This window comes from Lepisosteus oculatus, chromosome 6, assembly GCF_040954835.1.
Source record: "Lepisosteus oculatus isolate fLepOcu1 chromosome 6, fLepOcu1.hap2, whole genome shotgun sequence".
Classification (NCBI taxonomy): Eukaryota; Metazoa; Chordata; class Actinopteri; order Semionotiformes; family Lepisosteidae; genus Lepisosteus; species Lepisosteus oculatus.
Genome location: NC_090701.1, coordinates 42002213 through 42020491, shown reverse-complemented (window position 1 = coordinate 42020491; position 18279 = coordinate 42002213). Strand labels below are relative to the sequence as shown.

Genomic DNA, 18279 nt, shown 5'->3' with positions numbered 1-18279 from the left:
ACTACAGGACATTAACACTGCACTGAGAGAGAGGGGTTAATACAGTCCAGACACACTGACTGGACACTACAGGACATTAATACTGCACTGAGAGAGAGGGGTTAATACAGTCCAGACACACTGACTGGACACTACAGTACATTAACACTGCACTGAGAGAGAGGGGTTAATACAGTCCAGACACACTGACTGGACACTACAGGACATTAACACTGCACTGAGAGAGAGAGTTTGAGAGATGGTGCTGTAAGGAAGGATGATGCAGTACTCTGTCTGGGTTGTGGGGCAGGATGGGCAGGGAGTGAGAGGAGATACTATGTGTTGGAGATATAGTGAGATAGAGAGAGCTGGAAAGATACAGAGAGAACAGAGGGAATTCAGCACAATAGCAAGGTTTGAATTCAGCCTAGTGTGTTTACTGCTGTGTTTGTTCCACAGAGTGCTGATCTTTGCTCCCCCAGTCAGTGAAATCAGCCAAGCCCAGCGTGAACACTGCACTCTGACAGAGTGGAGCTGCAGCTGGCCATTAACACTCCTGTTCTAACAGGACTGCTCTACTGTACTGGGACTGTAGCTCCTATTGTAACAGGACTGCTCTACAGTACTGGGACTGTAGCTCCTATTGTAGCAGGTTGCTCTACTGTACTGGGACTGTAGCTCTTATTGTAACTGGACTGTTTTCCTGCACTGGGACTGTAGCTCCTATTGTAACAGGACTGTTCTACTGCACTGGGACTGTTGCTCCTATTGTAGCAGGTTGCTCTACTGTACTGGGACTGTAGCTCCTATTGTAACAGGACTGCTCTACTGTACTGGGACTGTAGCTCCTATTGTAACAGGACTGTTCTACTGTACTGGGACTGTAGCCCCTATTGTAACAGGACTGTTCTCCTGCACTGGGACTGTAGCTCCTATTGTAACAAGACTGTTCTACTGTACTGGGACTGTAGCCCCTATTGTAACTGGACTGTTCTACTGCGCTGGGACTGTAGCCCCTATTGTAACAGGACTGTTCTACTGTACTGGGACTGTAGCCCCTATTGTAACAGGACTGTTCTTCTGCACTGGGACTGTAGCTCCTATTGTAACAGGACTGTTATACTGTACTGGATTGTAGCTCCTATTGTAACTGGACTGTTCTCCTGTACTGGGACTATAGTATGGAACCTCATGTACCGTTGTCAGGTATAAAGTCCTCTTCCTGAGTTAATTAGACCAGGAGCATGAGTTCTTCCTCCCACTGTGGAACCTCGTAGACTGATTTCAGGGATAAAGTCCTCTTCTTGTCTCTCAGGGATCAGAGATGGAAAGCACTGACCTAAGCATTACAAAGTAATACACACACGGGACGTGCACAGCGCCACCAAAACAACACTCAGTACGCATTCCCCAGCACACACCGGGACTCAACCAGGAACAAACGGCGAACACAACAAGCCCACCACCAGCAGCCACGCCCACTTCTCCCCTTTCGACCAATCGCATCGCGAAGTCCTCAGACCGCCCGCCAACGCCCCCTAGCCCCGCCCCGTCAACACAGAACCACGCCCTCTTGGTTGGCGTCACGACGGGCCACGTCACGAATCGATTTGATCCACAAAGCGGCACTTTAAATACTGCGACCTGAAAGCGCTCTTGCACTCCGTTCGCCTCGCAGGTACAGCGTGTGGAGGGACTCGAGACTCCGTCTTCTTCTGCAGTCACGATCTGCGATCACCCCCACCAGCTCAAGTGAGTTGCTCTGTAGTTGTTAATGGCACTGTCAGGGGGGGTCAGTGTGAGTCCCCAGGAGGGACAGACCGCCTGGGGAGAGGGTCACAGGTAGAGTCCGTGCAGTTCAGAATGATTCTTTAACGCCTCGTTTGCAAGGTGAGGTATCTGTGCAAGGTAGCTTCACTGCAGCTGCTGCAGCTGTAAACGTTTGTTCACTAAACGCAACCGAGCTGGAACACCTGTGCGCGCGGCAGCTGGGGTTTGAGCGCGCAGAGCTGTTTCAGGAGCTGTGTCCCACGGGAGTCCTCTGGACTGGACTCCTGGAGCCGAACAGAGGCCGGGGGGGGTGAGAGGTGGGCGGGCAGGACAGGCCCAGTGGGGAGGAAGCGGGAACTGGAGGGCGGATCACGCCGGGCCAGGCTGCTGAAGTCCGAGCTTTGGTCCGAGCGGGGATGAGAAGACCGACCAGAGCTCAGACAGGAGACGGGGCTCACGACTTCTGCTGCTCTAGCGCGATTTACTGCCCACTGTATTACAGCTGAACACAGAGAAGCTGTTATGAAGCTAAACAATATTGCTGCTGTTTTTGCGCGGGGCTGCGGGCTCGGGGTGGCGCGCGCGTGGTACCCGCCCCGAACTGGCCTGGTTCTGGAGCTGCACCGGCACCGAGCACGTGAAGACGTTCACGGGGGTGCAGAAACTGTACTTTGTCATTGAGTTCAAAGAGGTTTCATCTCGATTTTACGTCGTTTTGACTTTTTTTTTTTCATTTGTCGTGTCGTCTTTACGTCTCGTAAAGCGTTCTGAGACTTTTTTTAAAGGCTCTGAAACGCGTTGTGACCGGCCGTGGAGCGGGGGACCTGTGGAAACGCCAGCCCCCCTGCAGAGACACGGGCGCACCCACTGGTGTCGAGTACGCGCAGGGTCACAAGCACTGGCACTCTGCCCCCACCTCACGGTCACGGTCAGCCCCCAGACTGAAGTTCAGCAGAGGAAACCAGGCAAATATTGACTGAGGGGGTGGGGAGAGGGAGGAGGCTGGAGAACTGAACTGACAGCATTGTTTGTGTGCTGGAGCTCCTGAGGGCTGCTCTTTAGCCTGCAAGCATGACTGAGCAACAGCACTGAGACTCCCATTGCACAACTGCCTGACTAGAGCCTCAGGATCTGCCAGCTGGGGGCCCCTGAGCCTCGCAAGGGGGCTACTCCGGTGCCTGCCCGCCCACCCCTGAGCCTCGCAAGGGGGCTGCTCCGGCACCCGCCACGGAGCGTGTCAACATGAGCCTGGCTGCAGTGTTACAAGCCAAGAGCATCATTTGGTCAGGTCTCAGAATCTCCTATCAATGGTGTGGATGGACCAGTAGGTGGTTTTCCCTCTGGACTGCAGCTGTCGCACTGTGCAAACACAGACCAAATTTAATAACCACACTGACCACAATAAACCAGTGGTAAGGTACTGTAGTGTTCAGTCAGTTAGTCTGTCTGCAATGAATTAACCCCTCTCTCTCTGTGGCAGGATGACTCACCAGTTCACCTATCTGACTCCGGAGCAGAAGAAGGAGCTCTCCTCTATTGCTCAGAGGATTGTGGCAACAGGGAAAGGGATCCTGGCTGCAGACGAGTCTGTAGGTGAGAGAGGGGACGATTGTCTGTTGCTCATGTATGAGGGTTGTCTGTTCTATTCTGCTGTCTACAGCCATTCTTCTGTGGCACCTTGATACCACACTGGAGGTGCTCTCCATCGGCTCCGGTTTACTCCTGTATATGGAAGTGCTTTTAAAATTGAGAATAGGAGACACTTCTTTACACAAAGGGTGGGGGGAGTGTGGAACAAGCTGTCCGGCCATGTTGTTGGAGGCGATACCCTGGCTTCTTTAAAGAAACAGCTTGATAAGATCCTCCAGTCAGGACAGGACTTCTTTAAAAAAAAAAACAGCCGGATGAGAGCCTTGGATCAGTTAACGGCCGATGTCCCATGTGGCTGGATGGGCCGAGCAGCCTCCTCTCTGTGTGACTGCTGTCCCGCGCGGTGTGGTTACCGGCCCGTGCTCCCGTCTCTCTTGTCCAGGCACGATGGGGAAGCGACTGCAGAAGATCAGCGTGGAGAACACCGAGGAGAACAGGCGGCAGTTCCGCCAGCTGCTCTTCTCCGTCGATCCCTCCATCTCGGAGTGCATCGGAGGGGTCATCTTCTTCCACGAGACGCTGTATCAGAAGGCGGACAACGGGGTGCTCTTCCCAAAGATTGTCAAGGACAAGGGCATCGTGGTGGGCATCAAGGTCAGTCTCGGCCGGCACTACTACACTGTGACAGACATCACAACTTGTGCAGGGTTGACAGAGGGCAGAAAGACCTGGAGGGGGCGCTGTGTCTACAGCAGGACTGTCCAGTCCCAGTCCTGGAGGGGGGTGTTGTGTCTACAGCAGGGCTGTCCAGTCCCGGTCCTGGAGGGGGTGTGACAGTCTGTCAGTCGCTGGGCACACGTGAATCAATGTGACGCTCTATTTCTATGGGCAGGTGGATAAAGGCACAGCAGCACTGGCTGGAACAGATGGAGAGACGACAACACAGGGTAACATCTCCCCCTCTCTCAGTGCAGTGTTAATATACTGTAGTGTCCAGTCAATGTGTCTGGACTGTATTAACCCCTCTCTCTCAGTGCAGTGTTAATGTCCTGTAGTGTCCAGTCAGTGTGTCTGGACTGTATTAACCCCTCTCTCTCTCAGCGCAGTGTTAATGTCCTGTAGTGTCCAGTCAGTGTGTCTGGACTGTATTAACCCCTCTCTCTCTCAGCGCAGTGTTAATGTCCTGTAGTGTCCAGTCAGTGTGTCTGGACTGTACTAACGCTTTGCTCTGTAATTCAGGGTTGGATGGACTGGCAGAGCGCTGTGCCCAGTACAAGAAGGACGGTGTTGACTTTGCCAAGTGGCGGTGTGTGCTGAAGATCTCGGAGAGCTGCCCCTCCTCCCTTGCCATCGCAGAGAATGCCAATGTCCTGGCGCGATACGCCAGCATCTGCCAGCAGGTGGTGTTTCACACACGGATAGAGACATAGGCGCTGTCATGCAGTGGTGTTAAGTCCTGGAGGTGCAGTCGCCTGCTCCTCTTTACATCCCCTACTGCTGAGAAGTCAGAAGATAAACAGCCCATTCTTTGATCAAGCTGTTGATTCAGTTGAGGAGCTGAGGGCATGGTTGAGATGTCATCTGGAATTCCCCATGTCTCTGAAAGGACCAGCCAGCATGATCTTCACGCCATAGGATTATTCCATCACCTGGCTCTTTTGTCTTCTCAAGCCAGTTAGCAAGTGAGGCGTTAAAAAGAGTTACACAGCCTGCTGGACTGTTAGCGCACGGGGCCCTCTCTATGTGCGCAGTCATGCAGTATCCCCACACACGCCCCACTGCACACCGTTCAGGGGGAGGAGAGGAACTGCTGCATCACCTGAATTCACAGAGAGCTTCAGAGAAAACATTGTTCCAAGACCAGGTGGGATTGAGTCATTGGGGTCAGCACCCCTACTCTCACTGAGAGTGTCCTGCATCTGTAATGACCAGCAGTCAGGACACTGGGGTCAACACCCCTACTCTCACTGAGAGTGTCCTGCGTCTGTAATGACCAGCAGTCAGGACACTGGGGTCAACACCCCTACTCTCACTGAGAGTGTCCTGCGTCTGTAATGACCAGCAGTCAGGACACTGGGGTCAACACCCCTACTCTTACTGACAGTGTCCTGGGTCTGTAATGGCCAAGTACCAGTTTAACAGTACCTCCTACAGCAGTGTCTCTGGTCACCATACAGGTGCATGAGTTTGGAGGTTACAATCCAAAGGGAAGAGCTCCACCTACTGATCCATCTACACCTCATTGAGCAGCAACCCCATTTTCCCTGGTCTCTCATCCCATTCCCGGCCAGGCCCAGCCTTGCTTGGTTTGTGTGATTTGACCTGATTTTACCCGTGTCTTCTGTAGCATGAGGTTTTTAGGGTCTTTGAAGTATTTTGACAATCTCTCATGGGTGCTTGGTTCTATGTCTACCCCAGGGCTTAGATGAATCTAGCAGACCCTTTTGATCTAAACCACAAATAAGCTTATTTGATTGACCAACCACCCGAATTTACTCCATCTTATCAGTCAGCTGCCTTTATGCAGTTTTTGCTATGCCTGTCTCTATGCTTTTGGTCAATTTGACTTGAAATTCTAAGTCCTATCTTGAACATACAAATACGTAAAAATTCACAATTTCATCTATTTATCATATTTTTCAGAATGGACTGGTGCCTATTGTTGAACCAGAGATTTTGCCTGATGGGGACCATGACCTCCTGCGCTGTCAATATGTCACAGAAAAGGTTTGTACTGTATTAACCCCTCTCTCTCAGTGCAGTGTTCATGTCCTGTAGTGTCCAGTCAGTGTGTCTGGACTGTATTAACCCCTCTCTCTCAGTGCAGTGTTCATGTCCTGTAGTGTCCAGTCAGTGTGTCTGGACTGTATTAACCCCTCTCTCTCAGTGCAGTGTTCATGTACTGTAGTGTCCAGTCACAGTGTCTGTACTGTATTAACCCCTCTCTCTCAGTGCAGTGTTAATGTCCTGGAGTGTCCAGTCAGTGTGTCTGGACTGTATTAACCCCTCTCTCTTAGTGCAGCGTTAATGTCCTGTAGTGTCCAGTCAGGGTGTCTGGACTGTATTAACCCCTCTCTCTCAGTGCAGTGTTAATGTCCTGTAGTGTCCAGTCAGTGTGTCTGGACTGTATTAACCCCTCTCTCTCAGTGCAGTGTTAATGTCCTGTAGTGTCCAGTCAGTGTGTCTGGACTGTTTTAACCCCTCTCTCTCAGTGCAGTGTTCATGTACTGTAGTGTCCAGTCAGTGTGTCTGGACTGTATTAACCCCTCTCTCTCAGTGCAGTGTTAATGTCCTGTAGTGTCCAGTCAGTCTGTCTGTACTGTATTAACCCCTCTCTCTCAGTGCAGTGTTAATGTCCTGTAGTGTCCAGTCAGTGTGTCTGGACTGTTTTAACCCCTCTCTCTCAGTGCAGTGTTCATGTACTGTAGTGTCCAGTCAGTCTGTCTGTACTGTATTAACCCCTCTCTCTCAGTGCAGTGTTAATGTCCTGGAGTGTCCAGTCAGTGTGTCTGGACTGTATTAACCCCTCTCTCTCAGTGCAGTGTTAATGTCCTGTAGTGTCCAGTCAGTGTGTCTGGACTGTTTTAACCCCTCTCTCTCAGTGCAATGTCCTGTCTGTACTGTACTAAGCTGTTGCTCTCTCTTCAGGTGCTCTCAGCAGTATATAAGGCCCTCAATGATCACCATGTCTACCTGGAAGGAACCCTGCTGAAGCCCAACATGGTGACCGCTGGCCACTCCTGCTCCAAGAAGTACACGCCCCAGGAAGTCGCCATGGCAACTGTGACGGCACTGCGCCGCACAGTGCCAGCTGCTGTGCCTGGTCAGTCGCGGTCCCTGATGTACTGTGTACATGCACCCTGACACTGATGCGCCAAGATGAATCCCACAGACAGAGCGTTATGAGGAGTGCGAATCCTTAGGGAGAGTGTCTCGATGCCCACACTCTACACACTGATACTCGCTGATTTAGTGTTCTAGCACTGCATCTCCAGCACACACGCTGATACAGGGATAAACTGCAGAGACAAACAGACACGCTTATCTGCATTCTGTCCTAGTGATGCGTCTCCCTCCCTCTCTACAGGAATCTGCTTCCTCTCTGGGGGGCAGAGTGAAGAGGAGGCCTCCCTGAACCTCAACGCCATGAACCAGTGCTCCCTGCCCCGGCCCTGGAAGCTGACCTTCTCGTACGGCCGGGCTCTGCAGGCCTCGGCCCTCTCAGCCTGGGGAGGGAAGCCAGGCAACAAGCAAGCTGCCCAGACGGCCTTCTGCACCCGCGCCAAGGTGGGGGCTGAGAGTGGTGCTGGCTTTACTCTGCATGCCTGTTTGTTCTTGGGGGAGCGGGGCGCTGGGGTCAGACTGCCTCTTGAAGGTCACAGCCCCGGGGAGAGGACTGAAAGGGTTCTTTGTCCTCGCCTCTGCTGGATCAGGGAAAGATGGCAATTTCTGGCACAGGGGTGAGATGTTCCTCAAAATTTTGCTCTTGATTATTTTGCTGATCCGGTAAAAACATTTAAAACACCTTTTCTTCCTTCCAACTAAATCAAGTCAAATTCTGTATCTTAGTTATCCTAACCAAAGAGTCTGAAACCTACAAACGAGCTGAAGGTTTCCTTGCCTGGTATGTGACAGCATCTTCAGTTTTAGTTGTCCAGCTCATCTCTAACCCCAGTAGCAGGAAGTGCTGTTAAATCGCACTGTCAGCTTCTTTTTCTCAGACACCTGTCCTGAGATCACATTGTCTTTCTTCTCTGCAGATCAACGGCCTGGCAGCCAAAGGAGAGTACAAGCCCAGTGGACAGGCTGACCAGTCTGCTACACAGTCTCTCTATACAGCCAGCTATGTCTACTAGACTACACTGAGAAATGTGCACTCTCACTGCACAGCTACACGTCACCCCAACATTATAACAAACATGTTTGCTGGGTATAATAACAAACACAGTCATGGTAGACAGATGAGTGGAGCAGAAGCACACTGACACAGGCACACAACTGGTCATTTCTTTAAGGTATACTGACACTCTCGGAGACACTGGACCAGAAGAAGGCTCACACTGCACAGCCAGCCAAATCTGTTAGGTATGCTGACACACATAATCCTGTACACAGACAGACGGCTCTACCAGACATGCACTAACACAAGCACACAGCTACCCATATCCTTTAGAGAAAGTAGCACACTTTGTGCATAGACATACTTTGACTTTGGGACTTTCCTATACTTGGACACTAGCACTCTTCCCCATGACCCCCTGGTGCCACACAGACTTCTGTACAACCTGATCTCTGCTCAAGAACTGTGAACCCTGTTCAGAAAAGGATGCTGCTGGACTTGCCTCTGAAAGACCTGGAATTTATCCATTGTTTAAAGAGTCTGGCCCACCCTTTTCTATTAGTAGCTGGCTGTAAGTCTGCCTGTGCTGTTGTAAGAAAGGAAATAAAGTCACCCTTAAACTGCATATCTGAAATGAGTTGTGTGACCTGTCTTTCCAAATGTTAATATGCACTGTTTGCTGATTGAAACTTCATCATAGTGTGAGCTGATCCAACAGGACTGTCAAACTGGGATGATTCAGTTGCTCCTTTATAGCCGCTCGGAGCGTGATCCATGCGAGTCCGGAGCAGTCGTACTTAAACACTCCTCAGGATGAGAGGACCAGCTCCGCACTTCAAAATGACAAGCTGGGATGTTGTAAGATTGGCCTGGTATGGGATTGCCTGAACAGGAGTGTGACTGACAGTTTTTCTATAGACTGTGTAATAATAATAATTGCTTACACTTATATAGCGCTTTTCTGGACACTCCACTTAAAGCGCTTTACAGGTAATGGGGACTCCCTTCCACCACCACCAATGTGCAGCATCCACCTGGATGATGCGACAGCAGCCATAGTGCGCCAGAACGTTCACCACACATCAGCTATCAGTGGGGAGGAGAGCAGAGTAATGTAGCCAATTCATAGAGGGGAATTATTAGGAGGCCATGATTGATAAGGGCCAATGGGAAATTTGGCCAAGACGCCGGGGTTACACCCCTACTCTTTTCGAGAAACGCCCTGGGATTTTTAACGACCACAGAGAGTCAGGACCTCGGTTTTACGTCTCATCCGAAGGACCGCGCCTGTTTACGGTATAGTGTCCCCGTCACTATACTGGGGCATTAGGACCCACATGGACCACAGGGTGAGCGCCCCCTGCTGGCCCCACTAACACCTCTTCCAGCAGCAACCTTAGTTTTTCCCCAGGAGGTCTCCCATCCAGGTACTGACCAGGCTCACACCTGCTTAGTGTAAACATGGTGAGGGGAGAAAAAATAATGGGTCCTAGGGTATAAGATGGGAAACTGTTTCTAGCTCTCAACAGTACGAGTGTGGTTAGACGTCTGATATTATTGGCTCTTTTTCTCTGGATGTGGAAAATATTTTTTGGGGGGGTGGGGATTGAGAGGAGGGTGGCCCGCTGGCACAGGGGTTAGCATTGTTGCCTTGCAGTTTTCAGTCCTAGGTTCAATTTCAGAGCAGGGGTGCCGGCTGTGTGGCGTTTCTATGCTCTACCTGTGCTTGTGTGGGTTTCCTCCCACAGTCCAAAGCCCTACTGGCAGGTAAGATGCTTTGGGGAAAATTGACCTGGGTGTGAGTGTGTGCCTGTCTGTGAGCACCGTAAGGGACTGGTGTCCTGACCAGGGTGTATCCTGCCTTGCGCCGTTTGCTTTCCAGGACAGGCTGTGATCAGAAAAAGTGATCAGAAAAAGGATAGATTGGAAATGTATTGGAAATATAAGGTATTTAATATTAATAAATAAATTAGAAATACAAATAAAGTAAAAGGAACTGGAAATCAGGTGAATGAGGTACAGGGTACTGTAGAGAATGTACAGGGCATTGGACATGAGAGGAGAAAGGCCAGAAAGGCACCGATGTGCACGACTCTGCTGGTCTCTCTGACAAGGGAGACCAGCAAGCCGCAGCAGGTCCGGGGCTGTCAGTCGTCCGAGGGCACCTGCTCGGCAGTGAACTTCAGGTAGGCCTCCCTGGTGGGGAACTGCTCAGTGAAGCGCGGGTGGAAGAGCTTCAGAACGTTCTGGAAGCCATTCTTTCGGGCCTCGTCCACAGCCGTCCTGCCCCGGACATCCCTCTCCTGAGAGAGACAGAGGACACCACGTCTGATCTAACATTGTGGATTCGCCATTTAACAGAATGCACTAACGAGTGTTATTGAAAGGCAAAAATGACAGTGCACTAATACATACAGCAGACTAGCCACGTGAAATTCCAGGAAGTAACCAAAAGACGGCGATGGCTTCTCCCCAAGGAGCAGGGTTCTCAGGTGGAGCTCTTCATATCCGTCTCTGAAGGCTGCATTATACACTGTTTCACCACACAGCTGTGGTGAACTGCACATGAGTGCTCTTCTATCACTCCTCTGGCTCTCACACTAATAACTGCAGTGCTGCCAGAGCAGCCTGAGTCACACAGAGGTGTTGTCGCCCCCTTCTGGTTCCTATGTGAAACTATGTGTGGTTAGTTTGCCACAACATGGAACTTGACTGTAATGTGCTAGTAAATCAATACAACAGATCATATTCTACTACTCCATGAAGAAAAGGGGTAGTAAATTATATACACTATAAATGGACATAATGATGAGTTGTTAAATACCACATTACTATAGTGACTCTCATACAATGTGTCTGCACTGTAGTAACATCTCTTTTGGTGCAGTGTGCAGTCTTAATGTACTGTAGTCCTGTCTGTTCTGTATTAAGCCGTTTCTCTCTTTAGCTTCTCTCTCTTTAGGTGCTCTCAGTGGTCAGTGGTGTATAAGGCCCAGAGTGATCACCATGTCTCTGCTGTGTCTCACCAGTGGAGTAGCCCCGTAGTCCAGCAGTGTGGCGACCATGACTGGGTCTCTCAGCCTCACTGCCAGGTGCATTGCAGTGCGGTTGTCATAATCGCCCTGGTCCATGTTGGTGCCAGATAGGAACCAGCCATACAGGATCTGATAATCTTTCTTGACCACTGCCCTGAAAGAGAGAGGAGAATTAACTCTGTCATCAACAGAACAGCAACACTAAACTGAGAGAGTATAATGTAGACATTGTGCAGTACAGGTCTACTCACTGTATGAGCTCAATTCCTATCCTGACGGGTGGAATGGAAAGAGTGGCCCCCTTTGTCCTGAGGATCCTGATGATCTCATAGTGCCTGGTGGAGGGCAGATGCACAGTGCAGTACAGAACACGGTAAAGTACTATGCTATCCTAAGGAAAGGTACAGCAGAGAGGAGTACAGACCTGTGCCGTATAGCAAGGTGAAGAGGAGTGTTTCCAAATCGATCCGTCACTGCTGGGCTTGCACCCTTGGCCAAGAGATATTGGACCATGTCTAGTCGGCCTGCTTCACAGGCTTTATGGAGTGGAGTGGTGCCATCATAATCGCCAGAGTCCACATCAATCTACAGAGAGAGAGGGATTACTACAGTGCAGACACATTGACTGGACACTACAGGACATTAACACTGCACTGAGAGAGAGGGGTTAATACAGTACAGACACACTTACTGGACACTACAGGACATTAACACTGCACTGGGAGAGAGGGGTTAATACAGTCCAGACACACTTACTGGACACTACAGGACATTAACACTGCACTGGGAGAGAGGGGTTAATACAGTCCAGACACACTGACTGGACACTCCAGTACATTAACACTGCACTGAGAGAGAGGGGTTAATACAGTCCAGACACACTTACTGGACACTACAGGACATTAACACTGCACTGGGAGAGAGGGGTTAATACAGTCCAGACACACTTACTGGACACTACAGGACATTAACACTGCACTGAGAGAGAGGGGTTAATACAGTCCAGACACACTGACTGGACACTACAGGACATTAACACTGCACTGGGAGAGACTTTCTTTAGGTTAGAAATACAAATATTATATTAAGTGTGTATAGCCCATCTCTCACCGTCTCCAGTATTTCCTGTAGAGCAAGGACATCATTGTTTTCTACCGCCCCACAGGCAAAGGAGGGCAGAAGCTCCTGAAGCAGATCCTTCCTCTCCTGAGTAAGAGAGCAGAGTGCAGGGAGAGGAGAGAAGGGAGGATAAGAGAGGAGGAAGAGGAGAGGGGATAGAGGAGAGGTGAGGTATTCATGCAGAGTAAATTCTAATACATATTCAAAGTCATTGTAGTTTTGCCAAAACAGAAACAATTAAAAGAACATTTACAGTATAAAGATATTATTGAACATTTATGGACATCATAGAACAATTTCCTCTGCACATTCCTGCTGTCAGGACACACAACAAGATTCACACACAGTTATATTTAAGAAGTTTGAGAAGAGAGCTTCATCAGCATGCGAAGGCTGCAAAAGGACCAAGTAACGGTTTATTCCATGTTGAAAGGAAAAGAAAAGAGACATAGTGAATAGGCTGTGGGGCCTTCTTCAGGTGTTCAATTACAATTAAAATTTATTTAATGTAAAGAGCACGTTTCGTTCCACAGAATTCAGAATCTCTCTATTTACAGGGGGGAACTATTTTTCCCCACTATAGCTCAGCCCCACCTGGAGCCACACAGCCCCCTCCTGCACCAGCAGCCCCACCTGGGAGACACACAGCCCCCTCCTGCACCAGCAGCCCCACCTGGGAGACACACAGCCCCCTCCTGCACCAGCAGCCTCACCTGGGAGACACACAGCCCCCTCCTGCACCAGCAGCCCCACCTGGGAGACACACAGCCCCCTCCTGCACCAGCAGCCTCACCTGGAAGACACACAGCCCCCTCCTGCACCAGCAGCCCCACCTGGGAGACACACAGCCCCCTCCTGCACCAGCAGCCTCACCTGGGAGACACACAGCCCCCTCCTGCACCAGTGGCCCCATTTCTGACATGTGAGCAGATCAGATGGCAAGGTGGTAAGTTGTCACACAATAACTCTTCGTCCACCTTCTTCAGAAGATAATAACTGTTTTATAAGCGTTTTAACTGCTGCTGTCGGGACCTACAAAGTCCCTCTCTGTTTCTTCAGTACCTCTATGTCTTTATTGCGAAGCCAGGGCAGCTCCAGCACCTCCCCGACCCAGCGCAGGAATCTCCTGCCTCTCACCACAGCGCCGGAGATCAGGAAGGGTCTGTTGTCACTGTCCTCTGCTGGAGACGCCTCCATCAGTCTGGAGTAATACAGCAATACACTGCGGTTGACACAGCTCCTAACACAGTTCCAGAGCAACGCCTCTGTAATACAGCTGTTTATACAGCTAATACAGCCCCCATCAGCCCTGGAGTAATACAGGAGCACAGCATTTGACACAGTTCCAGAGCAACATCTCCTAGATCTGGCTGCCCTGTTAACAGTGTGTAAACTGTGTTCTGTAAATGACATGTGAAATAAATGAAATCTCTCTGAATCTGTACAGTGCAGTTTGATATAGTCTCACACGTTACAGTGTTCTTGCTTACTGGGAGCAGTACCTGTTAAGGAGTGGTTGTGTTGTGAACAATTTGGATTAATTTGCCTGTTCATGAATATTTAAATGTATCAAGAGTTTTAGTTTCTCACTACTTCTTATATCATTTCATGCTGATGACTCTTAAATCTTCCTCTCTCTTCCTCCCACCGACAATAAAGGCTCCTGTATCTCTCCTGTCACGCAGCCCTGTCCTGGAGGTCACATACTGGGTTGCAGCTCTATTGAGTTTATTCCCCTCTCTTCTTGAAGGACTGTTCTCAATCAGGCAGATGTGGCAGTTCTGGGATTAGATACCTTAGTCTAGGGGAGAATGTTTGTCTAATCCTAGATTGTTACTCACAGTGCATCAGAAAGTGTCTCTGCTTCTCCCTGCTGGCAGTGGGAGCACGGCCTGTCCTGTCTGTACAGGTCTGCCAGTGTCTAGTTTGTATTTTCAGGCTGTGGTCACTGAGTTTGTCCTCCCCGGACAGCCAGGACTTTCTGTGTGCAGTTTCAATGTCCAGGCTGTTGTCACTGAGTCTGTCCTCCCTGGACAGCCAAGACTGTCTGTGTGCAGTTTCAATGTCCAGGCTGTAGTCACCGAGTCTGTCCTCTATGGGCATCCAGGTCTGTCTGTGTCCAGTTTGTATTTTCAGGCTGTATTCACTGACTCTGTCCTCCCTGGACAGTCAGGTCTGTCTGTGTCCAGGTTCTGTGTCCAGGCTAAGGCTGTCGTCCCTGGACAGTCAGGTCTGTCTGTGCCCAGTTTCTGTGTCCAGATAGTGGTCTCTCAGCCTGTCCTCTCTGGACAGCCAGAACTCTGTGTGTCCAGTTTCTTAGGAGCATGTAGGTTGTCATGGCCCTTCACTCTTCTCTCGAAGCTGCTCCTCTCCTGCCCACCTTTCAGCAGCTGTTCAGACCTCTCACCTACATTCCTCAACTGTGTTGGACTAGTGTTTTCCATTGTCAGGCTGCTAATGTCATTTGCAAGTTGCTCCTCTACGATAAATATGCAGTGCAAGGGTGTTTACGTTATTGCTTTGTATCCACACTGCATTGCTGTATATCCTCGACTGTCTCTTCTTTCTCAGTATCGGCATGTTTGGAAGGGCTGTTTTTCACAGCGTGTGTGTGCTAGATTGTACGGAAGCGCAGTGCTGCCACCAAGGAAAGCGCACTTACGGGAACATTCTCGCGTACTCCATGTGAACACCCGATGGCACAGTTGTCATATAATACCTATATCGCTACGTGCGGGCTGAGAGTTTTAAGCAGTGGGACAGATCGCACGTATAAATGTTCATAACGGAACCGTCATTGCTGTGATCTCTAAATCACACAAAGCCGGTTCTGTTCATCTTGGCTAAGAATCGCAAGATTTCATTATGACTAGCCCCCAGTCGAGAGCAGCAGCGCTGGACACTGACACGACCATGAACCCGAAAGCGCCAGCAGGCTCAGGGCGACGTTCACAGCTCGCACAGACACTGCAGTCGCCAGCGCTATTGTAACACCCCGGGCTCGGTTTAGGGTTTTCGGCATTCGTGTGAAAGAAAACTGAGCTTTCACTGGCCGATCAGCAGGCTTTATTGATAAAATACTAGCAGACCAAAAAAGAATAACGGACACAGCCCCTCTCTTCCCCGGTCAGAGACTAAACACGACTTTACTCACGATAGACACATTGCCACACACAAAACACTGAACATGTCAACCCAAATACAGTGTCTCACACTACCTCGTCATTGCCAGATAATTAGTTATCTCCTAATACGAGATAAGGGGGCGATTTTTCCCCTTGGTGGCAGCAATGCGCTTCCGTAAGACCGTGCGAGCTATCACTTTTAGTCAGTTTTGTTTTTCTTAAGGTATCTGGATGTTATCGTGCTTACTATTTCCTTCAGACACTTCAAACGACACTTTTGTAGAAGTTGGAGTTTGTCCCGGGTATGGGCAGATGCAAATAAAAACCAATATCGCTGCGTTTATATTGTGAGCAGTCCGATACACCTGTTAAGCAGTATGTACATATCTATTCGTGTTAAGAGAAGATAAAGAGACATTAACTGTTATAAAGACCTTTTGTATTGCAAGCAGTCTCACATAAATGACCTGTTAAAGAACACCTCAATGTATATTGAGATGTTTGAGATAATTCTACTGGAAAAGAGTGTTAATATTGTGAGACGTCTGAGATGAAATACCTGTGAAGGAATATGTCTGTGTACTGTGAGCAATGTGACATGTAGTAACGCTTAAAGGAGTGTTTATATTGTGAGTAGCGGGAGATAAATTACCTGACTCGGAGAGAAATACAGTTGGTCGTTTCGGCGGTTGGTCGCGCGAGACCAGCAGGTAGGACCCTCGAGGCACTTGGGGAGGAGGGGCAGGGGCGTCAGGTTGTTAGGTCGTTGTCAAGGAAACGAGCACGAGCCTGAGGCGCGAGAGTCTCTTTCCTGAGTTCATGTTTGTGGAGCCGTTACTGGAGTAGAGGTGCGGCCCTCTCCGTCTCCACACACATCACAGCCCGTTACGTGTAATGCCGTTTTGAGTCTTGAAGACAAGAAAGGCATGCCGGTATCCTCTTCTCCCTAAAGCACCTTAACCTAAGAATCGTTGGTAAAATATGTTGGAAACGGGCCTGTTTATTAGTTTCATGTTAGCTACAAGAGTGTGAAGAAGCCCTGTCTTTGGCTACGTGATGTAAAACTAGAAATGTGCTTCTGTAACGGAGTAAAGTTGTGATTTTCCACTGAAGTACTGGACGGTTTGTAAATACAGTAGTTCGTTGTGAAGAATGGCGTCCCTTGCAGGGCGGGAACGGTACCACTGTAGGTTTCTCGGTGGGGGTGGGAAGGAAATATAGTTGATATTAATTAGTGTACCATAAGTTAACTTTGGAGTTGGATGTTCATTTTAATTTCTTCAGTTAGTGTTCCTGTGAGAGAAGTTGGGTGTATTTTTTTTTTCAATTTAGGCAGAGCAGAAATCAAACATGTCGCCAAATTAGTGGTACGTGCGGGACCGTTGTGAAAAGAGCCCGTTTCCGCAGCTCTCTCTCTGTCCGGCCTGGGAGCGCTTTACCGGCGAGGTCGCTGGCTCCGTTGTGTATATCTGTGATCGTTTAGTGTTTTTGTTTCAAATAAGGTTGTAAAGTGGAAAGTAATCATATGAGACGGGAGTGATCATTTGTTTAAAATACGTTTTGTTATATGTGATGTTTTCGTTCTATGCATTTCGTCTTTTGTGTGGTTCTGTAGGTCGACCGCAGTAGAGCCTGTCTGATATGGGCTTTACTTTTTATATATTGTCCGCTCCTGCTGCTATTCAATACCACAACACAGCGGAGAGGAAGGGGAGGAATTGTGGCGAATCTGCGCACACTACACCTCACTTCGCCGTGAATTTAATATTTAATATGGTAAATGGGGGGAGGGGGGTGTTACCGGTTATTGGGGAAGAGCTCGGAAACATCAAAATAATTAGGCGGGAAACAGCCTCAACAACCTTTATTTTCTCAGCTCAGGGTATTGAAGTACAGGATTAAACAGCGCACTCGTATGACAGAGTTCAGTATGAACAGATTACAATCGGCGATGTTTTGAATGCAGTATTAAAACTGATTAAAAACAATGGTGCTGTCAGAATGAGAGCAAGGCTGGCGATGATCAATACTGAGATGAGCCTGTGTCTCCCAGGTGGAGCTGCTGGTGCAGGAGGGGGCTGTGTGTCTCCCAGGTGGGGCCGCTGGTGCAGGAGGGGGCTGTGTGTCTCCCAGGTGGAGCTGCTGGTGCAGGAGGGGGCTGTGTCTCCCAGGTGGAGCTGCTGGTGCAGGAGGGGGCTGTGTGTCTCCCAGGTGGGGCCGCTGGTGCAGGAGGGGGCTGTGTGTCTCCCAGGTGGGGTCACTGGTGCAGGAGGGGGGCTGTGTGTCTCCCAGGTGGAGCTGCTGGTGCAGGAGGGGGCTGTGTGTCTCCCAGGTGGAGCTGCTGGTGCAGGAGGGGGCTGTGTGTCTCCCAGGTGGGGCCGCTGGTGCAGGAGGGGGCTGTGTGTCTCCCAGGTGGGGTCACTGGTGCAGGAGGGGGGCTGTGTGTCTCCCAGGTGGAGCTGCTGGTGCAGGAGGGGGCTGTGTCTGCAGGTGGGGCTGAACTACAGTGGGGGGGGGGGGGGGATAGTCATTTGCAAGTGAATCACAGTTGTAATTAAACACCTGAAGAATGCTCTCTCTATATAGATCTATAGATGTGATCTATCTAGAATATAATATACAGTCTACAGTCCAGCTAGAATATACACTCCCTGTGATCACTGTCCGAGGAGGGCAAGCAGGAAGTGTCCGACCCCTCCTCTTCCTCTTCCTCTCGCTCTTTGCCCGAGGAAGACGCGTCGGAGCTCAGCCTCCAGACCCGGGAGCTGGTGAGCGCCGTCTTCCGGGGGATCCAGTCCCAGCTGGCCAAGGAGGAGCTGCA

At 49.9% G+C, this 18279-nt stretch overlaps 2 protein-coding genes across 3 annotated transcripts; one reads left to right on the top strand and one right to left on the bottom strand.

The window, feature by feature from the left end:
• The first annotated feature begins 1613 nt into the window (after positions 1–1613).
• Positions 1614–8804, top strand: aldob (aldolase b, fructose-bisphosphate). The gene is made up of 9 exons (XM_069191340.1): positions 1614–1731; positions 3230–3342; positions 3782–3993; positions 4232–4286; positions 4579–4739; positions 5983–6066; positions 6988–7162; positions 7427–7626; positions 8100–8804. Exons 2-9 carry the CDS (start codon positions 3231–3233, stop codon positions 8193–8195), a joined length of 1095 nt encoding a protein of 364 aa, XP_069047441.1. The 5' UTR covers positions 1614–1731; position 3230; the 3' UTR covers positions 8196–8804.
• A 1305-nt stretch (positions 8805–10109) lies between these two features.
• On the bottom strand, positions 10110–16215 carry LOC107078195 (L-asparaginase-like). 2 transcript variants are annotated; one of them, XM_069191337.1, is made up of 7 exons: positions 16111–16215; positions 13396–13534; positions 12325–12420; positions 11639–11799; positions 11466–11549; positions 11206–11368; positions 10110–10482 (listed from the first exon to the last, which is right to left on the bottom strand). In XM_069191337.1, exons 2-7 carry the CDS (start codon positions 13528–13530, stop codon positions 10327–10329), a joined length of 795 nt encoding a protein of 264 aa, XP_069047438.1. In that variant the 5' UTR covers positions 13531–13534; positions 16111–16215; the 3' UTR covers positions 10110–10326. The 2 variants fall into 2 exon arrangements, with proteins under 2 accessions (XP_069047438.1, XP_069047440.1); XM_069191339.1 differs by lacking the exon at positions 16111–16215 and adding an exon at positions 14175–14434.
• Positions 16216–18279: the final 2064 nt, after the last annotated feature.

Bases quoted from the DNA above. Each gene is read 5' to 3' on its own strand.
- aldob (XM_069191340.1), top strand. From the start codon at position 3,231: ATGACTCACCAGTTCACCTATCTGACTCCGGAGCAGAAGAAGGAGCTC. The intron at 6,067-6,987 runs GTTTGTACTGTA...CTCTCTCTTCAG, and splicing joins GTCAATATGTCACAGAAAAG to GTGCTCTCAGCAGTATATAA. The intron at 7,627-8,099 runs GTGGGGGCTGAG...TCTTCTCTGCAG, and splicing joins CCTTCTGCACCCGCGCCAAG to ATCAACGGCCTGGCAGCCAA.
- LOC107078195 (XM_069191337.1), bottom strand. From the start codon at position 13,530: ATGGAGGCGTCTCCAGCAGAGGACAGTGACAACAGACCCTTCCTGATC. The intron at 11,800-12,324 runs GTGAGAGATGGG...CTCTCTCTGTAG, and splicing joins TACAGGAAATACTGGAGACG to ATTGATGTGGACTCTGGCGA. The intron at 10,483-11,205 runs GTGAGACACAGC...TGTCTCTCTCAG, and splicing joins ACTACGGGGCTACTCCACTG to GAGAGGGATGTCCGGGGCAG.